Raw genomic sequence first — 26,868 nt, forward strand, 5'->3', positions numbered from 1 at the left:
AACAATTATGCTGGATATTTGTTTGTCTCGTAAATCTCTTATACAAGAATACTGAAGTTTTACTACTGTCTGAGTAAATCCTTGTGGATTTACTTTATTAAAACGGCGTTTGTTCCTTACATATAAATATGAAATGAATCTAGTTTGTGCAAAGTATACATTAACCACAGTCATAATGGCGTATTTTCTGAAACACACTAGGTATCTATAAAAATGTTTTTATTACCCATTCTCATTTCTATTATGTACCTAGTTACTTTCCAAGAACAATGACTGACTGAATGAAAATCGTAATAACCATATAAATCGTAGATAAACCTATTAGTTGAACTTATATTTTGGTTTTATGGCATTCAAATGCTTAATAAATAAAAAGAAAGAATAAAAAAAATTCGATAACAAGGCGGGATTTGAACTTGGTCTTCAGCCGCGCGCTGATTCGAATCCCGCCTCGTGATCGAGTTTTTTCTATATTTTAAAAGTTTAATCCTATTAAGTAGTTATTAACATTCATTAAACCTTTGTCATCTTTACTGATATAATGAAAAAACTCAAGAAGGGCAATTTGTTTGCTTGTCTTTCTTTCACGTCATGAAGGTCCAAGGAGCGATTTATTGGTGTGATAATTTTGTCTGAAAATGGTTAGTAGGCTAGTGAGTAAGGCTCTTGGAAAATCATCTGATTCGCATGGGAATTGGGAACTAATCCATTATGATTTATATTTTATATCATTCCAAATCGTATAAATTCCAATAGATGGCGCTATTTTTGTAAATTTCTTTCGATCAAGGAGAAGCCGCAAATAACAGTAAGTTAACATTAATGCAACATTCGAGTTTCAAAAAAGGAGAGAGGGCTTTTGACATGAAATATCGCCAAGACGAGAGTCGTAGACTACGATTTCTCCCCTAAAGACTACGACTCGTACTGCGATATGACGTGAATTTAGTTATGAACGCTTATGTACCTATAATTCTATGCAAAGTGGAAATTATACAAAACTTCGAGTTTAAGACAGGACAAGAAGAGGGGCAGTTGGAACACCTGATTTTAAGTGATCACAACCAACCATACAAGATAAGTGGCCAAATATGTATAAGATTTTTATTGAATCAGTGATATTACACTGGAACTTTAGTTATAAAATCATGTAAAAAAAATATTTACCGGACATAATTCACATACCTACATTAGATGTGGTTTATTGAACCACGACATCGATAAAATGCGATAAAATGTTTTATAAAAATAACACACCACAGCAAAATGCAACAAATATAGTCAATTAAAGACCCTAAATAACCGATGTACATTGTAAAAATATCCTTTGTTAGATTGAAAAACATAAACCATTTGAAAATACCCAAGAATGAAGAAACTAATAAAACCATGAAATTAACTTCTACACAATCAAGATGTATTTTTTTCAATGAGAATATTTAATTTAAGAATGCTTAAACAAGCAATATTACAACATTAAACATGATGAAAAAAAAACACAAGCCACAAATGAAATCACTAATATCCACTTGTTAAGTGTGAAGTCCCGTATCCCCGTAGTGGGGTAAGGGGCAGATGTATTATGCATACATCTGTTTCACTGATCGATTTTCTTTAGGGACAAGTAGGTGATCATCCTTCTGTGTCCTACCAGACCGAGACATTTTTTTTTTCTTTGTCTCCACCGGGAATCAAACCCAGGACCCTCGGTTCTAAGCTCACGTGTCAACCACTGTACCAAGGGGGCGGTCAAAGTTGTTAGTGTTAAGTATGAGATGTCGGCTATTTACAAAAAGACTCCAGTCATCAATAACTATTATAACTACCTATGATAGTCAATTATAACTACATATTAACTTACTGAATAATATAATAGTATCATTCTAGGGACTGAAAATTGCATCATGCCTACGGATTAAAGTAAAATCTACATATGGGGAAAAACTATTATAAAGAAGGGCTTTAAAACAATATTCTTTAAATTGTTTTAAAAATCATTTTCAATAAAAAATGTATTAAATCATGCAAATTCTTTGTTTTATTTTATTAGAATTACATTAGATGAAAAAAATTGTGAGGTGCAAGTTATAACCAGACAGCGAAGCTACTAGATTTGTTTTCTCAGTAACTATATGATGTTAAAAGATATTCTGTAACATAGGATAGCCGATATCAATGCAAAATTTGTTTAACAATAAAAATTGGTTGTTTGTAAAGTAGGTTTACGATCGAGATGTTTACGTGATAACGTCTTATTGGTGGCAGCGCTCGAGATGAGACGGGAGATCGGTCCGTCTCTCTCTCGTTATACCTGCGATCGCGCTCGTGAGGTTTTGGTGTGACACAAGTTTCTGAACATGTCACCCGACTAAAACGATTTTAAAAACGTTATCATGTTAAAAGAGTTGTACATATTTTATTGAAATGTTCTGGGTGTTGATTCCAGATCACAACAACACTGACTAATAGTCACACCAACTTATCCATGAGAATAGATGAGAAACAATGTTATGGCATAAGGAAGAGAAATAAAACTGAAATGCTCATTTGCTGCGTCAAGTAAAAAATGAATTCATAGGACTAGGTGCATACTTTTATTAAGGAATTCTTCATAACATTGAATTAATAACTCAGGCCCCGGAATCACAGACACAATAGAAAATCTATTGTGTCGTGGACCGATCGGGCCATTCGGGGCTCAATGGGTTAAGTAACGCTTAATTGTAGTATTATGTTAGACATAATACATTGGTATGCCTAGTGTAAAAAATATTTAATTAGCAAGTGGAATGTCAAATTCTTCTATAATATAGATATTTTTAGTAGGTATCAGGTTTAAACTGTAATAAAAAACTTCTCTTGAATCTTATCTTGAATTATCACCATATTAACAAGTTAAACAACGAAATATCACACTTTAAACATGGATAAAAATAAACAACATTTTTTAAAACAAGATAAATACAAGAATTTAAAATATGTTTGCTTCAACATTGAACAAAATATGTATGTAAATTAAAATATTACAGAATACAAAAATTTAATTCGAGATTCGAGTAACTTCGAGCGCTTTCTATCTTAGGGGTATGAAAAATAGATGTTGACTGATTTGCAGGCCTACCCATGCACACAAAATTTAATAAGAATCGGACTAGCAATTTCTGAAGACTTGACAAGCATGAGAATTTTATATTTTAGCTTGGTTTTATTAAAAGTCCAATTTAATTGGAACAATTTAAAAACCAGTTTATGTATGCAATTATTGCTGCATCCAGAAAGTGCACAATTTGTGACATCTGCTCCAACAGGTCAGAGAAAATGTCTCGAAGCGTAATGGGGTCAAGTGTTTTGCAATTTCTATTTGTATAAAATCCACAATTATATTGTTATACTTATTGTGAAATCTTTCCAGTGTTTTCCTTTTATATGTTAGTTGTATAGAAAGTGTCAGGTTCATAAAGATGATAAAAACAATAAGAATGTATTTCAATAAAAATGTTTCTCTTCTTTTAGTGATTTCAATGAATTTTACCTGGGCTGCAATGTAGAAAAAACAGTGAAGGTTGAATTTATTATAATGACCAGACATTTCAAGATATATTTTAAAGAACACTTAAGGCTGTATTACTTGTGTATTGTAAGAAGCACCCTTGAATTAATTGGGACTTACGTTGGTTCATTTTGAGGACCATGGCACGGTAAAAACGCGAGAAAGGCGCCATCACGTTATGGTTACCGAAGAAACCTGTTACATATTCCCTTAAAGCCATTCCACTTGCACCGAAATCCACAAATAAACAAACAATTTCACGGTCACACTAATTGTTTATACACTAATAGAATAAATTTGACACTCATTATCACCGGGAATCGCTGCGAACATCAAGAAAATTACACATAAGCTGGCTTGACATGATCACTCGTTATAGATAAATGATAACAAATTGTTCGCGATTAAAAAGCTGATACGCTTAATGCATCCTATGTCCAGTTTTATCAAAAATGTTTATGTATCAGAATTTTGTGTTGACATCACGAATAGTCAGTATGATCGATCGATCTTCCTTCCACCGCCCCACTAGTGATTTCATTTTCCATGAATATCAATACTTTTCACGATGTCAATGTCACTGTCAAAGAGTTTTTCACTCTTGTCTGTGCTCTTGTCTCTGCAATACGTCTATCTCTGTGGTCTATCTGCTCTCAGTTACGAATGTGAATACGATTAAATTATTTAAATATTGAATATAATAAAAACGAAAACCCGTAATAAAGTTATAGGCTGTTAATTTAACTTGCTGACGTAAACGGTGTGGTGTTAGGTGTAGCATATTGAATTTCATTTTTTCATTACAACTTCATTACCTAGTAGGTACAAGTCTAGTACTTACTTTGTTCAACTTTATAACAGTTTCAAACTGTTTTTGAAGCCAGAGAAGATATTTTTAAATGTAAGCAACTGCTAATTATTATTTACCTATAATATAAATTAAAATAACACGGTGTTCTACTGTATCTTTTTTATTTTAATTACCTGTACACCGTTTGTAATTTGAGTTGGTGAAATTATATTATATTTTAGTCTTGTCTTGCTTTTTTTTGTAAGTAAAGAGAGTAAGTTTTCTGATTGTTACCTAGTGTGGTAACCATATTGTGGTAAAAGCTCTTGGCATTGGTCACAACTCACAACCGCCATAAAATAAGCAGTTGCAGTAAACACGCGGTTGTTAAGCAGGCGCTTTTTATGGCCTTTTAAGTTTTTTAAAGTGAAACTTTTATTAGATCGTCTCAAACTTTTTGGTCTGTGTAGCGCATGTCGCGTGACGGTCGAACCGTACGATAATTATCGTACAAATACCATAGTTTTGTGCCTAAGTTTCACTTTTACCGTGGTTTTATAATACTACGGCCACACTACCTTACCGTCTACCGGGCTGTTACCGCAATAATTATGGCATTATATTACCGTCTAAATTACTGCATGAACTGATGTGGTTACACTAGAGTTTACCTAGATATATCGGTAATTATTGGCATTTACCGCAGCAAAAAATATTAGTTAATAATTAATATATAGTTAATATGATTTCTGTAATAATTCATCAAGGATTCTTTCTTTTTCAAAAGGATCTTTTCTTTTTCAAATCATCTATTGTACTTGGAAATGATAAATTTTGTTTGATCCGACGCCACGCATCCAAGGGCGGATCCAGCTTTAGTGCCAGGGGGGGGTCACATAGACGTGGTCAATTTTCAAAAGCTATATTTTTTTAATTTAATTATTGATACGTAGATTTAAAAAAAAATGGTCAAGTGCGAGTCGGATTCGCGAACCAAGATTTCCGTACAATCATTTTTATATGTTTTAATATTAAATTTATGCTTTTTACGATTTTTCCTTTATCTGTGCTATAAGACGTAAGTTTCTATTAAATAAAGATTAAATATCAAGATTCTGTGTTCACGGGAAGTACCCTGTAGGTTTTGATTCCTGGCAACACTTGCGAATGTTGATAAGCATGAAATGTATGTTTTAGCAATTTTTCTTCCATCTGTGCTGACATTGCTTTTAACCAAATTTCAGAACTCTGTGTTCACAGGAAGTAGTACAATACCTATAGATTTTGATTCCCTTGCGATAATGTCGAAATTTGCGATAATTTACCGGCATAAATGGCTGTATATTTATGCAGCCATTTATGCCGGTATGCCGTGATTGCGTTGGCTTATAAGTTTGATTTCTTCACAGCTAAAAGGAACCGTAGATTTGAGTATTCGGTATGAATTTCAGATTGATCCACGCGTTCCCGAGAAAAAGGGTCTTCACAGGCAGACAAACTTGAAAAATATATATTTTTTGCAATTATTCCTGTATCTATACTATAAGATGTTGCTTTGTACCGAATTTCAAGATTCTGAGTTTACGGAAAGTACCCTGTAGGTTTTGAGTTTTGATTCCCTTGCGAATGTCGAAATTTGCGAAATTTTTCGGCACTTACGGCTGTATCTTCTGATTCGTTGACATAGAAGTTTGATTTTATTATATCGTAAGGTATTTTAGACTTGAGTTTTTGGTATGAATATCAAGTTAATACATGTCAGCGTTCATGAGTAACAGGGTTGTAAGTTAAAATTTTTTTAAATATTTTTTTATCTTATAATCTAAGGAAAAATTCATGCTTTTCGCAATTAGTAAACAAAGTCGTTGTCTCTGTGCATATGTATGATTAAATCTTTAAAACTACGCAACGAATTTCGATGCAGTTTTTTTAAAGATTCAAGAGGAATAGTTTATAGTATATAATTTATAAGGTTTTAGAGAAAGCGGGCGAAGCCGCGGGCGGTAAGCTAGAGTGCGTTATAAGACGTTTGATTGTACTAAATTTCATGACTCTGTGTACTCGGGAACTACCCTGTAGGTTTTGATTTCTTAGGGAGTGTCGAAAAATTTCAGCAATTACAGCTGCATCTTTTGATTGCGTTGGCTAAAACGTTTGAATTTTTCACAGCATCAAGGGACCGTAGACCGTAGGATTTCGACATTAGCAAGGGAATCAATACCTGCAGGGAGCACCCTGTCCCGTAAACACAGTCTTGAAATTGAGTAAAAAGTATCGTGTTATAGCACAGATGTAGTAATGCGAAAACGCTAATTATTTAATTAAATTAAATAATAATATATTTTTAAATAATTTTAAACTTACAATCCCTTTACTCATGAACGTCTACATGTATTTAATTGATATTCACATCAGAACTCAGGTCTATAATAACTTAAATCTGTTATTTAATTCAAATTCTATGTCAACGCAATCTGAAGAAAAAGCAACTAGAGCCGCATATTCTGTAATTCACAACTACTTGCAAGGGAATCATCAATCAAAACCTACAAGGTACTTCCCGTGAACACAGTCTTGAAATTTGGTTATAAGCAACGACTTAAGCATTTACAAGCACAGATAAAGAAAAAAATCCTTTAAACAAAATTGTAAGATACAACATAATGAAAAAATATGTTTGCTCGGAGTCCTCGGTGCGCGAGTCCGACGCGCACTTGGCCGATTTTTTGTTGTAATTTGACTGTATTTTATAGTGTTCATTTGAAAAAAAATTTTGCTATTTTATGTCTTATCCACGAACTGGGATATTTCGATATTTGAGGTTTTGTGTGAAAAGTGTAACAGCCAAAGTTGTAGAAAAAAAAAATAATTACATACAACTTTACCATTACACTTTATTCCGCGGTTATAGTTTTTTTTTAATCGATTATTACCTGTTATTTGTCCTTAAATTACGACCACAGGTCGACCCTAATGATTTTTTTCTATAATTTTTGTTATATTCTCTTTCGTTACCGTTTGTAATTGATTTCATTGTTCTGTATTACTTTTATGTCTCAAAATTCAATAAAAACATCATATTGAACAGTATTAATTTGTTAATTTAAAAAAGTTAATATTAAATTAGTGGTCCACTTAGGTCGTGGACCTAGCCCAGGGGGGGGTCATGACCCCGTGACCCCCCCCCTGGATCCGCGCTTGCACGCATCATTGTGTACAATGCGATTTTTATACTTAGTTCTTCTGTCGGGTATCCCAAAGAGACAGTTCGGATTGGAATAATTCCAAAAATTCTAGCGCCATCGAGCGCTTTTTCATTTGACCACTCCATGTCGGTCGATACGTGCGTCGCCGGTGAGCTCATATTGCACACTGGACCAAAGAATATACTACTCTCTAACGAGAGCACTGGACCAAAGACTACTATAATGCTACGGCTACACTACCTTACCGTCTACCGGGCTGTTACCGCAATAATTATGGCATTATATTACCGTCTAAATTATTGCATGAACTGATGTGGTTACACTAGAGTTTACCTAGATATGTCGGTAATTATTGGCATTTACCGCAGCAAAAAAAAAATATTAGTTAATAATTAATATATATGTAATATGGTTTCTGTATAATTCATCAAGGATTCTTTCTTTTTCAAAAGGATTTTTACTTTTTCAAATCATCTATTGTACTTGGAAATGATAAATTTTGTTTTGAAAGAAAGAAAGAAAAGAAAGAAAAAAATATTTATTGCCACATTTACACACTTAACAACTACTTATATTACTAAAAAAAAAAACATGCACTAAGTAGTTACATGGCAATCGGGTCAGACTCAGCCGTGCTGTCGGGCTTTAACGCCTGTGCAGCGCTGATTTTCAGTCTGCCCGTATGTTTTTATTTCCGAGGCTGAGAGCCTTTTTTTTCTTTTGGCATATCACGGTAGTGTGGCCGTAGTATAATAATTGCACTGGACAAACGTGAAACGGTAGTGTGGCCGCAAACGCAATAATTACCGTGGTAATCTTCTTTGATGTGCGAAAGAATACCGCGCGCCGCCGCGCCGGAGCTATTGCCTACCGCCATTTGTCATATTGATTGGCATTGTAGAATTATGGCCATAAGTCGTGGTTACACCTAGGTGTTGTTAAAGTTGTGGCAATAATTATTGGCCTATCACGGTAGTGTGGCCGTAGCATAAAACCACACAACATTTTTTTTAGGTAAGTAACTAAGTAGTTATTTGTTATTTTTATAACGAAATTAATATTAATCATCAACTACGGGTATAGCCTGGTTTGTTTACACAAGTAATTGTTTTTTTTTATTTTGAATTGTTGTTAATAATGCGGTTGGCTTACTATTTTTACGGTGGGCCTACTTACAACGAGGTATAACCAATGTAGGGTTGTAACTTGTAATTCTAACATGTCCACGTTAATAATTAATATTGTTTTTTTTTTGTTCAGTTTATAGGTATTGTTATGCGTGTGTGCAAGACATTACGATTTATAAAATTAATGTGCGGAAACTGATTTGGGAATAAATACAATACGTTTTGTATTTGATTTTGGCGTTATGTTGGTTGTTTGGTGTGGTTGATATAGAAAACAATACCACTTCTGGAGTAGAATTTTAAATTCGTAAAAGAAGGCGTGTGCAAAATAGTGGCGGACATGTTGAACATAAAAATAATAAGACTACATAGTTACTTATGTTTTTCTTTGGAACTTGAAAGTATTAAAAATTTTATGCATGTTTTCACTGCAGGGACACGGGCTAGCTATAGAGCTATATCATATTAATGAGGGACGAGGGTTTAGGCCATAAATGCACCACAAGTGCGGGTAGGCAGAATAACTGTCACAATATATTATGACGTTGATTTTTTTTATTTTGGGACATGCCGGTTCCCTCACAATATTTTCTTCACCGTTACAGATTCGATGATGTGGATAATGCGCGGATAAAATGAAAATTTTATTTCCACGGTCTCCATCCGCTATTTTGATTTAAGATTGAGGTTTTCACTTTTAACCACTGAGCCGCCAGGTCTGCATTCTGACTGTTATAATTATTATAATACGTAGTTAAGTACTTAACTAATACTCTTTCAGAAAATGTATTATAATCTAGTTAACTAACCCATTCATAAAACTCAGGGAAAATTTAATCATCCTTGTACCTATATTATGAGCGAAAATAAACCTTATGCATAACAACAATAAGAAGGTTTATTATTCCTACATCAAATTGCATTAAGCTTTATAAGTAGCTTAGCTATGAATATATTTAGATGCATTTAAGGGTAAGCGCGATCGATCGCAGGTCTTCACAAGGCCAAGACGTTAGCACTTACATCTGTTATCTCATTATCTAGGCGGTTCCACTTATGACTTAACCCATAAGCCTCTGTCATAATGCCAGCATCTGCCTTTTATGAACGGTCCAGATTATTATCTAACTTTTCTAGTTGTTACAGTGCTTGTACAGTTTCAGGCTTTAGCAACAACCGCTTTTTAAGTTTTAGTTTTATTGCGTCGTTAATAAAAACAGTTAATAAAAATAATAAGTACCTATGTTTAGATAATAATATGTACTATGAACCCCGCTTAGCGCACTGTGTGCCATTAGAAGAATATATTGGACCAAGTCAATCGTATACCTATATCCACGGATTACAAAAACATTGAAATCTCAATTCTTAGCTCTTCCCTTTCATAATATGCAACAAAGGATCAATAAAATACGAAGATGAAACTGCGAGGAGATATTGCACGTGGGAGAAATCCTTATCATTGTCCGAGTCACCTTTGACCGCACAGGTGACAGGTGTGGAAGACAATAGTAGCAATGAACAGTAAACACAATGGGCATACAAATTAGGTCACAGAGAATGAGAATAGACATAAATTAACAATTTCAACACGAGTTCAGTTGTTGATCACGTATTAATTAATTCACAGGTACTCGAAATAGAACATTATTACTGCATCCCGCGAATGAGCTATTGAAATGATTCTGTGGTTCACGCATTTAGTTTGATATATTTTGTAGGTATAGAAGCCAATTACTTGTGCGGTTTGTTCTCGTACTTTATTATGTCGCGTCTTTTATGAAATAAAAAGCATAAATAATAACAGGAAAAGTCGTAGCAAGAAAACATTATTGATTCATCTTCCATGGAGAAAATAATTAGTTCAGTTTGAAGAAGCAAAAATTGTGTGTTCAAAGGCGAAAATTGTAAATATTTTTTGTATAATTTATAATATATGTACTAGCTTTCCGCCCGCGGCTTCGCCTGCGTTTCTAAAGAAAAACCCGCATAGTTCCCGTTCCCGTGGGATTTCCGGGATAAAACCTATCCTATGTGTTAATCCCAGTTACCTTCTATATGTGTGCTAAATTTCATTTTAATGGGTTCAATAGAATTTGCGTGAAAGAGTAACAAACACATACACATCCTCACAAACTTTCGCATTTATAATATTAGTAGGATTATAATATTAGTAGGATTCCTAGTGCATAAACAAGGCATTAAAAAGTAACAACTACTATAAATTAAATGTTAATTACGATACTGTGTAATATAATTGGCTGTAATTAAATAGATTTATTACACATTGCTTTACTTTTAAAATATGTATGTTTAAAAAAGAAAACATACATATTTTAAAAGCAAAGCAATGTGTAATAAATCTATTTAATTACAGATCCTTTTTTGAGTTTAATTATTGTGTCATGGATGGCTTAGTCTTTTTTAGCTTATGTGGGGTAGTAGGTTTACTTATAAATATTTTATAAATAGGTAAACGAATAAAAATCTATTTTTAACATACGATTGCCGATATTTGTAATAACAAATCAAAAATTTCCGTTGTTATAACACCTGACGACTAATACAGTGGTTTACTTGTGTTAACGATTCTTAATTTGAGTACTGCTAAACAATTTAAAAGACGACCCTGAATCCTTGCACCAAAGAACTTCCTTCTTACAAAGCACTTACCGAGCGGTGTAAACTTTTTGAAGATCGTCTGCAACCACACCATCCTCTACAGCCTAGCGTAGCAACGAATCCATCCTCACACATTGATTCACAACGCAGTGAAATAGAAGTCGATCACGTGGGCCACGTAGAACAGCAGGCAGGTGGCGATGTACATCATGATGAGGATCTGCACCAACATGGTGACCGCGGGGCTGCGTGCTCGAGACTGGTGCTCGTGGTGGACGTGATAGCCGGCTGTGATGGACGGCGCGGACTCGACGCTCGCAAGTGTGAAGCCCCACAAGTGAAGGGTATTCATTCATGGGATTTTTTTTTATGTCCAGAAACGTGGTAAGTAATTTCTAACGATTTTGATGATGTTTTAATTTAGTATTCGATGGAGGATTTGATCGATGATGTTTCCACTGAAGTAAATTGATTCATAAAATTATTTGAATAATAATTGTTATTTTCAAAGATCCCGATGTATACGTTATGCGTTCATGAAATTAAGCTAGAAAAAGATTGAGAGTCCTTGAAGTTCATTATTTAAATTATGTATTATACTTTTCAGTTAGAGTTTCTACAAAAAGAAAAATAGTCCTGAGCCATATGACTTGCAGTATTTTTGTTTGAACGGGGCCCCAATGGCTCCATTTGGTATACTCAGGGCTCCACCAATAGAATGTACGCCTCTGGAAGCCATACACAAGGTGAATGCCGCCCTATCTTATTGTGGTGTTACGCAAACGATTTGTGGCTTACAAAATTAATAATATAGTCACTTGTAGGGAATCACCGGGTGCGCATACGTTGTCTTTTTAGCTGAGTACGTACCTGGCATTCAAATTTGGGAATTGACAAATATGTAGTTTTAATTGTTTATTGGTTTCTCTTTGAATATGTAACAAAACCAGTCGGCGTATATTAGTTACTACTAAAATTACTGGATTGTTATTATTTGAAAAATATTTGTCAAAAGAAGATAGGTAATCTCTATTGCTCTTTCTGTTAAGAGGATTATGTGCCTAGGTTATTAGAATTTGATTCATAGTATTTCTTCGCCCTTGGGAAATCTTCAAGATTCAACTGATAGTAGGTACTCATTGCTAATATTATCTCCTACTGTCGATATATAAACTTTGAATAAAAAAAACAATAAGTAGTAACTAGATATAAATGTTATAAGGTCAATCTTGAGTTACTTATAAGAAAAGATCTGAAAACTTTTCAATAAATTAAATACATGTTTTATTAATTAGGTTTTCTTTGTCTCTTTTATAATATGTTTGTCGGAGAATTTAAATAACTCTCCATAATTAATTATAATTAGGTAGATATGTGGAATAATATTAAATAATGACTCAGTGCGCACACCTTGCGCGGTCGATGGTAGTACCGAGACTATATCATCGAGCTACTGACTCAAGGAATATAAACCATAGCATGGCCCGTAAGCCCATGCATTTCATATCAATTCAATATCGACATTATGTTATACACAGTAGAGTACATTATAATAGGAAGGTATAGCCACATAACAACTACTCTGTTATGATTCTCTCACACGGCCATTCTGACAACGAGCGCGTTCTCGCGCGAACAATTCGACAAGTAATTTTGCGAGATTACTTCTGCGTCGTATTTCATTTGTTGTATTCAAACTCTTTTCCCTTCCCGGTTTGTAACTTTACACACCGACTCTCAAATTATTACTCATCATCGTCATCATCGGTGATATCAACAACTGCTACTGTCGCCTAAAGGCGAAGCTTTGAATGTATTGTGTGTGTGTGTATTATATTGTAAGTGTAGAGCTCTGAACAAATACTGGAACTACATGCAGCGCGGAGCCTGCCATGTACTGTTATCACAAGGAGCGCAATGCTACCCATAACATCTGGAACTACATGCAGCGCGGAGCCTGCCATGTACTGTTATCACAAGGAGCGCAATGCTACCCATAACATCTGGAACTACATGCAGCGCGGAGCCTGCCATGTACTGTTATCACAAGGAGCGCAATGCTACCCATAACATCTGGAACTACATGCAGCGCGGAGCCTGCCATGTACTGTTATCACAAGGAGCGCAATGCTACCCATAACATTTGGAACTACATGCAGCGCGGAGCTTGCCATGTATTGGTGTGTGTGTGTATTATATTGTAAGTGTAGAGCTCTGAACAAATACTGGAACTACATGCAGCGCGGAGCCTGACATGTACTGTAGTCACATGAAGCGCAATGCTTCGCACAAAATCTGGAACTACATACAGCGCGGAGCCTCATATGTACTGTGACTACAAGGAGCTTAAAGCTACCCACAACAACTGGAACTACACGAAGCGCGCAGCTTCCAATGTACTGTGATCACAAGGAGCGCAATGCTACCCATAACATCTGGAACTACATGCAGCGCGGAGCCTGCCATGTACTGTGATCACAAGGAGCGCAAGCGCTACCCACAACTACACGAAGCGCGGAGCTTCCAATGTACAATATGATATACACGCCTTGCTATGTCAAACACAGAGCTATTATTGAGCTATTAAAGTGTGGTGTGCATGTGTGTTATGAAACTTTTGTGTAATACTTAGATTAACTATACGGAACTATGTAACAACCGAGGAAATAAATAGGTAAAAATAATAAATAAAACAAAAATAAAAGTATACGGAGTATGTATTTATTTATTAATAATACTTTATTGTACAAAACAATGTAAGGAAATCTAGTACAAACTTATAAGGTAAAAATATTTTACGCAATATGCAGCCTTATTGCTCACACACAGCAATCTCTGCCAGGCAACCTGGAAGTTACTGGAAGTAAGGAGTAACTTGTGGACTACATTTTTTTTTCATTCATTGGCTCACTTTCCAACTGCGGCTTCCAGTTTGAGACTCGATTCGATACCTCTCGTTATCGCAAATTTTAGATTATTTTGCATGGACTGGAGAACTTCTCTCCTAACTCAGTAATAAACATCGTATAACATGCCATCAATTCGTCATCCAGTGACACTATTTACAGGAATACACAAAACCATCTTGCACCTATAACTTGATGTATACTAGGTATAAAACAACACTTTACAATTGGGGCAGAGTAACAAATAATAATTAATTTACGAAGACTGAACCAGGTTCTAAAGTCGCACCGACTTCCATATCATTTACCACTACCGATGATATCACATTGTCATAGTCTACCTTCCAACGATTCAATAATCATAAATGACCGTCAAAACAAGTAAAATAATATTGATGTTACAATCGGCTTTTCTGTCTTACTAACACAATATCATCAACATTAAATAGAATGTTTTTTTTTTTTTTCAATACGAGCCTTGTACACGTACAATCGCTCGTCCATCCTGACTTTGCGTTATTTCTAATTTCAAACAATTTAACTACTAAAGTGTAGACACTCGTACTAAAACATTATTACGCGGAGGACTTGCAGCCTATAGACAATTGCAATGGGCTGTCGCCTGTGCTGTGCATTTCTTTCATACAATACAATTCAAAGTAAGTTGAATTTCGCCAATAATTGTAGAATACCATACGTTCATGATTTTCAGCGATAATGAAACAATGAACAGCATAAACCTTTAAAATAACCGTTAGCGCAACTCATACCGCTTGTAATTTTGTAAAACTCAAAAGAACACTGTCAACACAAGTCTATGAGTTCGCTACTTGCAAATGACATAGCTTGATCGGCTACTATTCCTTTCAGCGCCTTAAATAACACGACAAAAACAAAGCGCTTAACATGCTCTTTTTTTTTTTTTTTTTTCGAAGACACATTTTTAACAGGAGCTAGGTGACAATATTTACCAGTAAATCCGTCAACAATTACCAATGCGATTCCATAAACTCGTAAGTGCCATTCGTATCGATTGTAAGGTATGAAGTGGTTCTGATACATTTTCTATCGGATGTTAAGTCGACTGTCTAGCTCTGGAGGGCCTTTTATTAACTTTGCGATGTAAAAATGTTCAATGTATGTTCTAACAAACTTACTACACTAAATTTTTGCAGGTTTTTCCAAACTTAAATGTTTCAAATAATCATGAAATGATTGTATCAATAAATGAATGGTATCACTTCATTTGCACCTAACAAAACAAGAAGTTTATATAGCAGGCATTTTTTTTATCGTATGTGACAACCTTAAACTTAAATCAATAATGTCATTTCATCGCACATGTCGCGAATCTTTACTATTTTTGCCCGAATTGAACATTATGTGGAGACAACTAGTTTCTACTAATAAAATCTACATGCGGTATTCTTGCACCCTTGCGTAGGTACCGACATCGAAATCAAAAGCTTGTATGTAAGCCCATCATCTATGAACACGAGGCGAAAATCTTTTTCTTACGACATGATGCTTTGAGACTATTTTAGTCTGTTAATATTTTAAAATGTTAACGCTTAATTGATTATGCTTGAGGTCTTCTTAAACCTTTTAACTCTATTCAATAACTATGATAACAACTTTCTGTGTCAGTGATTCTTTGATTATAATATTCGATTTTTAAGTTGATCATTACTTTCTTGTAGGAAAACTGAACCATAATAATCTATTGAACAGGAATCTGTGTGTACTTCAACAGCGATGAACGAACGTCATTATATTTTGTTTTTACTTTAATTTCTCCGCGGGTGGGTGTCCGTATGCGAAGTGTACCAATCCTACTTTACGTCTTTTTTATTTATTTCATACAAAGGGGCTAAGACTTAAGAAAAGCTAGGAGTAATCTCTCTACAATACCTCACGAATAAATATCTCTTATCTATCTGACGAAGCTACCGTTCGATGTTATGAAACCTTGCGGTGAATACCTATTCAATGTTGCAACAGCAACTTGCATTAATTATTCCAATTAAATGAAAACTCTGAGCAAGTGAGACTTTCAATACTCTTCTTAAACAAAAGAATGTAACCTCTTATGATTTTGAAAACTCGAACATCGTTGAATATAAAAAGTAGCTATGAAGTCACATAATTTATCTAGTCCTTGGTTAACAACAAGGGCATTACAAAGCCTTATAAACGTTGAAAGAACTATAGATTGTGCTAGTGTTGTATTCACAAGCAGAGGCGGCTCGTGACAAAATTTTATGGGTGTTCACTTGAAATAAAACACTGAAAATACATGGTGTAAAGTGTAAATTTATCAAAAAAATTACTTATAAAGGAAATACATACGTCTTTCTTTTTGCTGTGCAAAAATATCTATAACTTAAATAGAAATAGAAATAGAAAATAGAAAAATCTTTATTGAAAAAGTTTCAAAATAATACGGTTAAATATAAACTTAAAGCGACAAGACATTCGTAAATGTCTGTTGTTGCTTTCATCACAACCACACAACCACGGTGTTTTCACATAATATTGTTCGGATTTAAACACACGCGTAGGTATATGTTTTCGTTTTTGTCGTACATTTTTGCGTAAGGTCAAGTTCAGGCCGTGGCAGTCCCTTAGGCGCGGGACATATACAAGCGGCGCGGCGCGCATCGGGCGCACCGCGGGCGCACTGCCGGCGCGCCGCGGGCGCGCTGCCGGCGCGCCTCGGGCGCGCTGCCGGCGCGCATCGGGCGCGCTGTTGGCGTCCGAAAATGATATTTATATAGAGTGGTTAAATGCATTTTCTTCATGCATAATTTAGTAAAATTATGTTTTTTGTGCTAAAAGAGATTTGAAAGTAACGTTAATTTGAAAGTAACGATTTTGTTTTGATAATTCCTTGTAAGTAAATAGCGAGGATAACCCCACAATATTATATATATATATTTCCAACAAAGATATATTGCAAATATATCTTTGTTGGAAATGTTGGAATTTACTTGGAAAATTTTATAGTACTTTTAAAGTTATTTTAAAGTAGTACTGGTGTAATGATGGAAGAAAAGAAGGTTAAAATAACACAAAATTTATATTGTACTAGCGGTCCGCCCCGGCTTCGCCCGTGGTACATATTTCGCAATAAAAAGTAGCCTATGTTCTTTCTCAGGGTCTAAAGATTATCTGTGCCAAATTTCATCAAAATCGGTCCAGTACCTAGTTTATGCGTGAAAACCATACATACATACATACATACAAACCTTTCCTCTTTATAATATTAGTATAGATAAAATATGGTTTTCAAACACAGGTTTACATTTAAACCATATAAATCTTATCATTAAAATCTCAGTTCAAAAGTATTTACAGTACTGATCATTCCACAATATTATTACAATTACAAATAAATAAACAACACAATCAAAATCAGGATTATCTTTATTTCTGACATTGTAAATACATGGGAACTTTCATTATGCTCTTCTTCATTTTCACTTTCGATTATCGATTAATTCAATTCACCTTTAAAAACAAAACGAAGAAGGGTATGTAATAGCAGCTCTATATAATTCCACACAGAGAGAACACATTTTTGACTGACAGGCTACCGTCTCCTACCACCCGATTTGTTTTTGATTGTGTATGACCGTGAATTGACCTCTATTTGGATGCGATGGGGGAAGCGCGCCTGCGGTAAGCCTGCGGTACGCCCGCGGCGCAACCGTGGCGTGCCGCCTCGTCGCCTTTCCAAAATTCTTTCATACAAAATGTATAAGAAGGACGTGGTGCAAAACAGATTCAAGAGGTGCGCTTATGGCACGCCCGCGCCCGCGCCGCTTGTGTTTGACCCGCGCCTTAGCTTTCAATTCAAGCCGAATTTGTAACGTTTTAACACACTTTTTAATGAACGCCACATTATAATTGTTCATTTTCACACTCACAAGTAATACTGATAACTACAGACTATTTCAACACGTATCTTATGATTTTAATTAGAAAATTCCCGAATTTGCATTCGCGCGCGTGCATTGAAGTTGACTCGAGAGTCGAGTGTTTGTTTATAATATAGAGAGTGGCAACATCGCTGTCCTGTGTACGGGCGCCTAGGCGCGGCGGTAAAAAAGAACCGGCAACGTTTGCGGGAGCGGCGCTCCGAATTTTGCTATTTTTCCATAGAAAATCTTCTGTTTCACGCGCGCAGGGCACTGGCAAACCCTCTCTTTCACTCCTATTGGATTTCGTATTAGGAAATGTACTAAATATTTTTTCATTGGAGCGCAATCGTGAGCGCTCCGCTTCGCGCGTTACTGTATAATACAGTATTATTCAGGTGTATGGAATGATGGAATGATGGATATATTCATTGGTATTGACAGTAGTTTTTTACGATTACGATTGATTTTAAATAGTAATAATTAATATTAATAATGAAATTAAGGAGTATGATTTTATTATAATTATTTATGGGAGTTCACTGCACCAGCGCTCCCTAGGGCGAGCCGCCTCTGTTCACAAGTCTTATTTCCATTTCACAAAATTCGTGCTTTACTTTCAATAATGGATCTCACACGATGAACATAATTAAAATCATTCGAATCCGCGTCTATAAATTCAAAATTATTGTCCGCAAAAACAAATATTTTTTTTATTTTAAATTCACGAATAATTTGAGTCCCATTGTTATCCATAATCAAACTACGTCCGGCTCTAGTAAAAACATCTCAACCTGTTACTTCATCCCAGGAAGTACTCGAGAGTCTACAAAAACCAAAGCTCATAATATTTACATCATTTACAGTTATGGGTAATGTGAACGGGCGAATGAATAGGTTGATACATGCCAATTCTTGTTACGCGAGTGTATACAAACTCTAGAGGCCTGGTCATGTTATCCGCGGCTATCCTTTTACAAAGGAAAAAAAAGTGTGTGCGTGTAACCTTTACGCGCGATTGAAGTAAAACGCACATGTCAATATAACCTTGTTATTGAATATTATAAAATGTCGCAATTGTCAGAAAATTTATTTTTAATTTACTTATTTTAAAAGTAATAAATAAACAAGTATATTTAGAGATTTTCAAAAAATTTTGCAATTTAAAATAATGTTTTTAAAACTGTTGAATTTTTCATTCACTTTGCTATTCACAATTGATCCGTTTGAAAATTTGAAAATAAATAATCCTAATTGATTATGATATTTGCCACTAGCTGGCGTATAAGTCAAGAAGCGTGTAGTATATGACATATACTTACAACGTAGAGTGAGAATGAACCATAGAGGAGGCACTAAAATGACAAGGAATGCGTGAGAGAAATACACTTATGACTATAAAGCTAAGAGCAAGAGAGACAGAAACATTGTTTTTTGTTTCTCTCATGTTATGCGATTTCTTTTGTTGGGGACAAAGGCAGTTTGTCCCAAACAAGCGGCTACAGTCCATTGTTTTGCTAGTTTTCTGTTTTTTCTCGCTGTTAAGTGACTTCAAAGTTTAATAAACGTTGACAGTGATCTGTTTTAATCCGACTTTAAGTGAAAATATGGTGCGTTGTAGTGTGATTGGTTGTAAAAATCGGCCGGAACGAAGATTACCAAATATTACCTTTCACACGTAAGTAAACTTATTTGAAGTATATTGTTTTATAGAACTGGATATAGTTGATACATTTTCATTAACTCTAATGTGAAATTATCTACAAATATATAATATTTTCATCGAAATAGACGTAAACATTTTTTTGTGTTATCCGACTAAATTACGAAGTGTTCTTGTTGTTCAGGACGCCATTTGTTTTTACGTAGTTTCAAATTTATGGTATAATCATGTGATTAACATTAGGGATACCAGTACAGGGTAAAATTTTCCCCAAAATCGTGAAATGTTTTTTTAATATTAAATGTTAATGTTTGTGTAAAGTTTGTTACACGGTTCGGTTTTCCGGTTCAGCTTTCCTCATTTGCATTGGTTTAAGTATTTTTTTTTTCAATGTCGGTTTTTTTGTATATTCCAGGTTACGATGCACATCATAACGCTGAAGACTGCGAAGCTGGCCCTTCCACACGAGCTGCAGCTGCCACTGAAGGCAGCGAGGACCCTGCCCCGTCAGGAGAGGCGGTGTTGGAGTAAAATCCGGAAGGCCACCCCCCGCGCCTTCCTCACCGAGGTGCGGCGCGCCTTTATAAGAACGAACGAGCGGCGGAGTCGTCCATTTTCGTCTGCTACTCGCGCGCACATTATCGCGGACCCTCTGCCCATTTATTTCTACCGTCATTTTGCTGTTCATTTTCAAATAAATGTATTTCGTTTAATTTGCTTTTAATTTGAACTATTTCCAGTACGTTTTTATTAGACTACATTTACGGCTGTATCTTCTAATTGCGTTGACATAGAAATTTGATTTTATTACTGCTTAAAGGTATAATAGACCTAAGTTTTTGATGTGAATATCAATTATTGAATACCTACATTACATTTGCGTTCATGAGTAAAGGGGTTATAAGATTAATTTTTTTTTTTATATAATGTAATAAAAAATTCATGTTTTTCGTAATTATTCCCGTATCTGTTTTATAAGATATTATTCTGTCTTCTGATTCAAATTCAATTTGAATCTGAATCAGAAGAAATAGCAATTAAAACCGCATATTCTGAAACTAGCAACTACTTGCAAGGGAATCACAACCTACAAGGTACTCCCCACGTCCTATAGCACAGACAAAGAAAAAATTGCTACAAGCAACATTTAAAGATACAACATAATAAAACAATTAGGTTTGTTCGAAGCCCTCGGTGCGCGAGTCCGACTCGCACTTGACCTTTTTTGTCCTAATTTTACTGTATTTTCTATTATTATTTACCATTGATTGAAATGATATCTAAACTTTAGCCTTGTTTTTTTATAAAAAATATATGAACTGGGATATTTCGATATTTGTGGTTAATTGCGAGAAGTGTAAAAGCAAAAGTTGTAATAAATATTTTAAATACCTACAACTTTACCATTAAACTTTATTCCGCAGTTATAGTTTTTTTAATCCCGATCTCAGATCGATCGTAAATAACTTTTCCTCTAATTTTTGTTACCTATATTCTCTTCCGTTTGAAATTGATTTCATTGTTCTATAATATTACTTTTATGTTTCAAAAGTTAATAAAAAATCATGTTGAACAATATTACTTTGTTAATTTCAAAAGTTAATATTAAATTAGTGGTCCACTTAGGTCGTGCACATGGCCCAGGGGGGGGCATGGCCCATGACCCCCATGACCCCCCCCCCTGGATCCGCGCTTGTACCGGCCGGCCGCCCGGCTATATATTTTATACCCGTGCGAAGCCGGAGCGGGCCGCTATGTTTTTATATACAACGTTCACAGTTTTTCTGTAGTGTATTTACTATTTAGTATCAGCATTGCACCCGTGCGAAGCCGGGGCGGGTCGCTAGTTAAGTTAATAAATAACAAAATCTTTTCAAATCTGTCTTTTTCTTCATAAACCTATCTTACAAAAAAATACCCAAACATTTATAGATATTTTGCCAGTTTTTCGGATAAAAAGTTTTTGTAATAGTTGGCAACATTGACGTAAGGATTCGCCATCTCGTTCGGGTATACGCCGATGTCGTCTCTAGTACATTCTCCCTCTACGACTTACAACCAATCAGAATTATTATTTTTAAATGGCGGAAACTACACAGCGTTACTTCCGTTAGAAAAAAAATCTGAGTTACTCCCTAGTCGCGCCTAAAGAAGTTTTACTTCAAAAAAAAACAATCGGACCCGCTGTCAATAAGGCACTTGAACTTAACGCTGGCAACATCTGTGACTGTAAGCAGGGTATCGTGCTGTAAACACACATTAACAGGGTATTGTTTCTTAAAGAGCGTGCCGCCCGTTGCTTAGAAAACAAACCTCTTCTATGTGACCAAATTTATGACTATAAGTGCGTTGTTGTACTATTTCTTAAATATTCAACGGACCTTTGTTATTCTTATTGATTAAACTAACTGATTTTGTTTCATAGGCGAGATTTACCGTCACGTTTGTAATGACATGTGAACACACAGTTATAGCAAACAATTTGCAACATGCGACGCTTTAATTGATTTGTGCCAAAATGTCTATCAAGACCCACAAAATCAATCGGCGTGTATCATAATAAATCAGATCATACCTGGTCATCTGCAATACCTTCTACCACGAATTTACTATATTCGCTAGTTCCAGCCCCTTCGCAGCCGGTCGATTAGCGCCAACTTTGAAGTGGAGCACTCGATGTATGTTGAAACTCGATCACTTTTTTACCATACCATATCTCGAAAAGGTATTTCCTCTCGCTTCTTAGCTTCTTTTCACGTTAAAAATAATGTCCACACAGGTAGATGAAGGCTGGCCTCGTATTGGGTCTTCCTTACTTATGCATTAGACCCGGAAACAAAATATTTCGTTTCGGGAAGTGTATCTGCCATTTCTTTTAACAGGGATGCGCACGACATGATGCTTTATTGGAAAAACCCACACACAACACATGATGTTGTTGTTATGTTAACATTCTCACGATTTATTGGTGGAAACTCTGGTGCTTCTCGAACCTCATTAACACTATCTATTTCTTCTTGAACTTCACTAACACTATCACTCGTTTCACTCACTTGCAGATTTGCATCGTTTAACGTAGTATTCTTATTGGAATCGGGGGTAATAAGTGCCGATCCCACCGCTGCTGTCGGAGAATTTAAATAACTCTCCATAATTAATTATAATTAGGTAGATATGTGGAATAATATTAAATAATGACTCAGTGCGCACACCTTGCGCGGTCGATGGTAGTACCGAGACTATATCATCGAGCTACTGACTCAAGGAATATAAACCATAGCATGGCCCGTAAGCCCATGCATTTCATATCAATTCAATATCGACATTATGTTATACACAGTAGAGTACATTATAATAGGAAGGTATAGCCACATAACAACTACTCTGTTATGATTCTCTCACATGTTATTACAAGAACAAAGAACTTTATGGGTATTTAAGTAATACGAATTTTATAGAAGTATTTCGTATCACTTTTTATTGATATTTAGTTTTTATTCATTCTGATTCTTTTGTGTTATTTTCTGGAATCGCTTCGAATGATAACCGTAACACCGTAAGGATGTATTTTTTATAATGTACCTAAATAATGTTTGTACTTTGTACTGTATCGAGATATTTTCGGAGGACTTACTGGAGGACTTCTGAGAAGATTATTTTATCATGTAGTAGGTAGGTAGTAGTATCTATTTTTGGTGTATTCTATAACGAGTAACGACATGTACATATTTGTAGACCTCAATTCTTTTTTACCTCACATTAACTTCACCTCCTCCCCAAATTAATTGTATGTATTGAATATTTTTAGAAAATATATTTTACTTAACTATATAAAATAAGAAACATTTAATCCCGCTTTTCTACAGTAACTAATTCTAAAGTAATGGGAATAAGAAGTTAGAACAATTTCCTTTTGCAATTAAAGACGCGGTCTTATACAATCTAGAGTCTCGTAGAGGCGCCTCGACTTATGCAGCTTAGTTCGAGATTATAGCATTCTATATATTGTGAGTGCTACTTATATTAAATTAAGGGAAGACGTGTATTTTAAAACAGAAATAAATGTTTCAAGGACTGTCTGTTTAAATAAAAATTAGGATGTGAAATGTATGAATGCGGATAATTTCCGAAAGAGTTCACTAAAATACTATATGTGATATTTTGCGCTGTGTTCATTATTTTTGGACTAAGGTGTTGGATGTTTTATACAAATAACGAAAATAAAAATAAATCGACTTTAAAAATAAATAAATTAAAAGTAGATAAATATTGCAAGCTCGGAGGTGTATTCTAGTTCTAGGGTAGGACTTAAATTTTTAATTTTTTACACAATATCACAATTCACAATATAGGTACGGTCTACGAAATATCAATTAATAGTAATTTGTAAACAGTAAGTAGCTTGTAGCTTAGTAAAGACAATTTTTCTAAATACCATATTTGTATTCACTTCGTTAACTTCAAGGAGACAGTATTTCACACGTAGGAAATATAAAATAACATTTATTTCTTTATCACTACAGAACATAAATTGCACATTATTGTACCGTGAAACGTCAAAACGATATTTCACACGTATCGTTTCCATTGTGTTTTATTTGTGTTGCGATCGAATAATGTTATAATTTTATAAAAATATGATACATTAATATCAATTTATTGAAGAGAAAGGAATTTTATAGATATTATTCTATGTAATACTACCTACATCCATTGAAATGATAAACCGCTCAACGTCTCTCAGGTGATAATCCTTTTGCAAAGCGCAATATTCCAGAATGTTCTAAGGTTATTAATGGTATTTGGTACATTAATTGTGAAGTTGCTTTACCTAGATATAGATTAAGATACTAACGTAAAATTACCAATTTTAATAGTATAAATTTATAAAGAATAGAATTTTCGCCCCGGAATGGCGCGAAAGGATGCGGGTTCGAGTCCCGCCTCATAAAATACTACTACTAACCTGGACCCCAACAACCTAGCAACGCAGTAATTGGTCAAATATAAGGCCTTTATATAATTAGCAAGGTTGCTTTGTGCTTAAGCATTATTATATTATAGAGAGTAGAGACCGGCCATTAGAATATAAAATTATTGCCATCAAAGGCAAGCTACAACCGCTGTATTAACTCATTACACCCATTCTCCTCTTCGTCAAAGGTATCTCGTACCTATCTACTCTACATATCTATACTTTTAATAAAATTAGCTGTGCCGGGCGGTTTCGGAAGCAGCTGTGGGTAAAAGCATAATATTTCTATTGGTAGTTTATTCCTGTACATAAAAACAGTTTTCACGTGAAAGAGCAACGAACATGCATACATACAGACATATATACTTATAAACTTTCGCTTTTATTATATTACTTGTAATTTAGTAGGATAAGATTCCCGTGTCACAGCTTTTGAGATCAAGCTCCTCGGAAGTTACTTGATCGTTTTAAAAGCTATTGCATAGCTCCTATCGCGGGCCTTGTGCACGGGGACCGAATCAGCTGGGTCCACACCGGATGACCGGATGATCCAGTGATCCCGCGATCCGCGATCCAGGATCGCGGAGCATGGATCGTGGATCATGTTAGGCCGATCCACTTTAAAAACTTGCGATCCCAAATATGCGCTCCAAGTGATCCAAAGGCGATCCGTGATTCAGCCAGTCTAACTCTTGTACAATATGGAGTCACACGTACAACGGCGGCGTCTTGCCGTTGCAGCAGTAACTTTTATTATACTGAAATGTTTGCGCAAAAAATAAAAAAAAAGAAATCGACGGTTTTGGGTGAAACAATTTTATAAAAATCGATTGGCATCTGGGACTCAACTGTACGCAGAGTTAGTTTCAGATGAAGTTGAACACAATTTTGCAAGAATGAATGCTAATCAATTTGAGATATTCGACTTTCTGAGATGTCCATGGTGAGGTGGATCGCGCGATCCAACACAATCGTCCACACCGCGCGCATCACGCAACTGAGGCACCTTTGAAGCGGGTACAAAAACCGCCCGCTAACGGATCGCACGAGGTAGGGATCGCGCGCGGCAAAACGCGTGCATGGATCGCGCGCGGCACGTCCACACCGCCCGCATCTTTGGATCGCGCGCCTGCCGCGCGCGATCGGATCGCGGTGGATCGGCCGGTGTGGACCCAGCTATCCAGAAATTTAGTAACGAAAAACCTCACGCTCCCCACTCCGACGGGCGCGGAGGTGTGGCTTGAAGGCATAGCATGCAATAGCTTTACCGCGGCAGTCCCCGAGTGCACACGTCTTTTTTTTTTTTTGAGTTGGTATACCAACATGTACCTAGTTTTAGATAGGTCCGAACCGAGGTCGTCATACGGGTGTCCTGGCAAAACAACGTTTACTGGGTCAGCTAGTTGTAATATAAAAAGTTTTTGTTTTATTCCTATTTCTAGTGTCCACACAGAGCGAAGAATTTTTGTCGCGAAAAAGCCCGGTCAGTGTGGACGTGACTCAGCCGAGAATATTTGGATTCGCCAATTGCAAAATAATGATACCAACACTTTATACGACATTTATATGCAAATTTGTAAACCAACGAAAGCGTTTCAAATCCCGCTTCGTGGTCAGATTTTTGCAATATTAAACCGATATTGTAAGGGTTAAATGTTTGTTTTAAAAATTGGTCCAATAGATATAATTTAATGTGAATGTTAATTGCTTTATTTTTATATTTTTAGGTACAATACACAACATGAGTAGGTACCTACACAATCAAAAGGAGGTTGAGTGATAGGTATGTATGAAAAAATTTTTCCAAACCAAAATGTTATCTAATAATAAAACATTTAGTTCAAGACTACAACTTACTGATTCTGGTTTGTCCATCAGCCACATTGGTTGCTGGCAAAGCCAGTCCATCCAACGTGTCCTCACTGCCGATCTGATGAAGTGGTAACTCCACAGTATCCGGGGAGCCTCCTGGCCACGCCATCACTCACCATCACACACACACGTTTGTTTACACACGCACTTGTTTACACATCTTTGTGTTAGTTTAACACAAGACACATTATGGATATGTATTTGAATTTTGAACACAATGCAGCACCCATCAAGTCT

The 26,868-nt window shown here is 35.5% G+C and overlaps 1 protein-coding gene and 1 long non-coding RNA gene across 7 annotated transcripts in view; one reads left to right on the forward strand and one right to left on the reverse strand.

Annotated features, from left to right (window-relative positions):
- Positions 1–26,868, reverse strand: part of ATP8A (ATPase phospholipid transporting 8A1) — a 92,808-nt gene that overhangs the window by 49,208 nt on the left and 16,732 nt on the right. The window contains exon 1 of one of the 6 annotated variants that reach the window (XM_090110156.1): positions 3,671–4,070. The exons of the other annotated variants lie outside the window; for them this stretch is intronic. Coding sequence (XP_089966282.1) covers positions 3,671–3,770 — 100 coding nt within the window. The 5' untranslated portion in view covers positions 3,771–4,070. Of the gene's footprint in view, positions 1–3,670; positions 4,071–26,868 lie in introns of those variants that run through there. 6 annotated transcript variants of the gene reach the window in all.
- LOC149902089 (uncharacterized) lies at positions 19,450–20,497 on the forward strand. The gene is made up of 2 exons (XR_016457525.1): positions 19,450–19,799; positions 20,200–20,497. It is a non-coding gene; the product is annotated as an uncharacterized LOC149902089 (long non-coding RNA).

Source organism: Colias eurytheme, chromosome 15 (assembly GCF_061535395.1).
Source record: "Colias eurytheme isolate Ceu_HAF_F1 chromosome 15, ilColEury1 Martin Lab GWU primary, whole genome shotgun sequence".
NCBI lineage: Eukaryota > Metazoa > Arthropoda > Insecta > Lepidoptera > Pieridae > Colias > Colias eurytheme.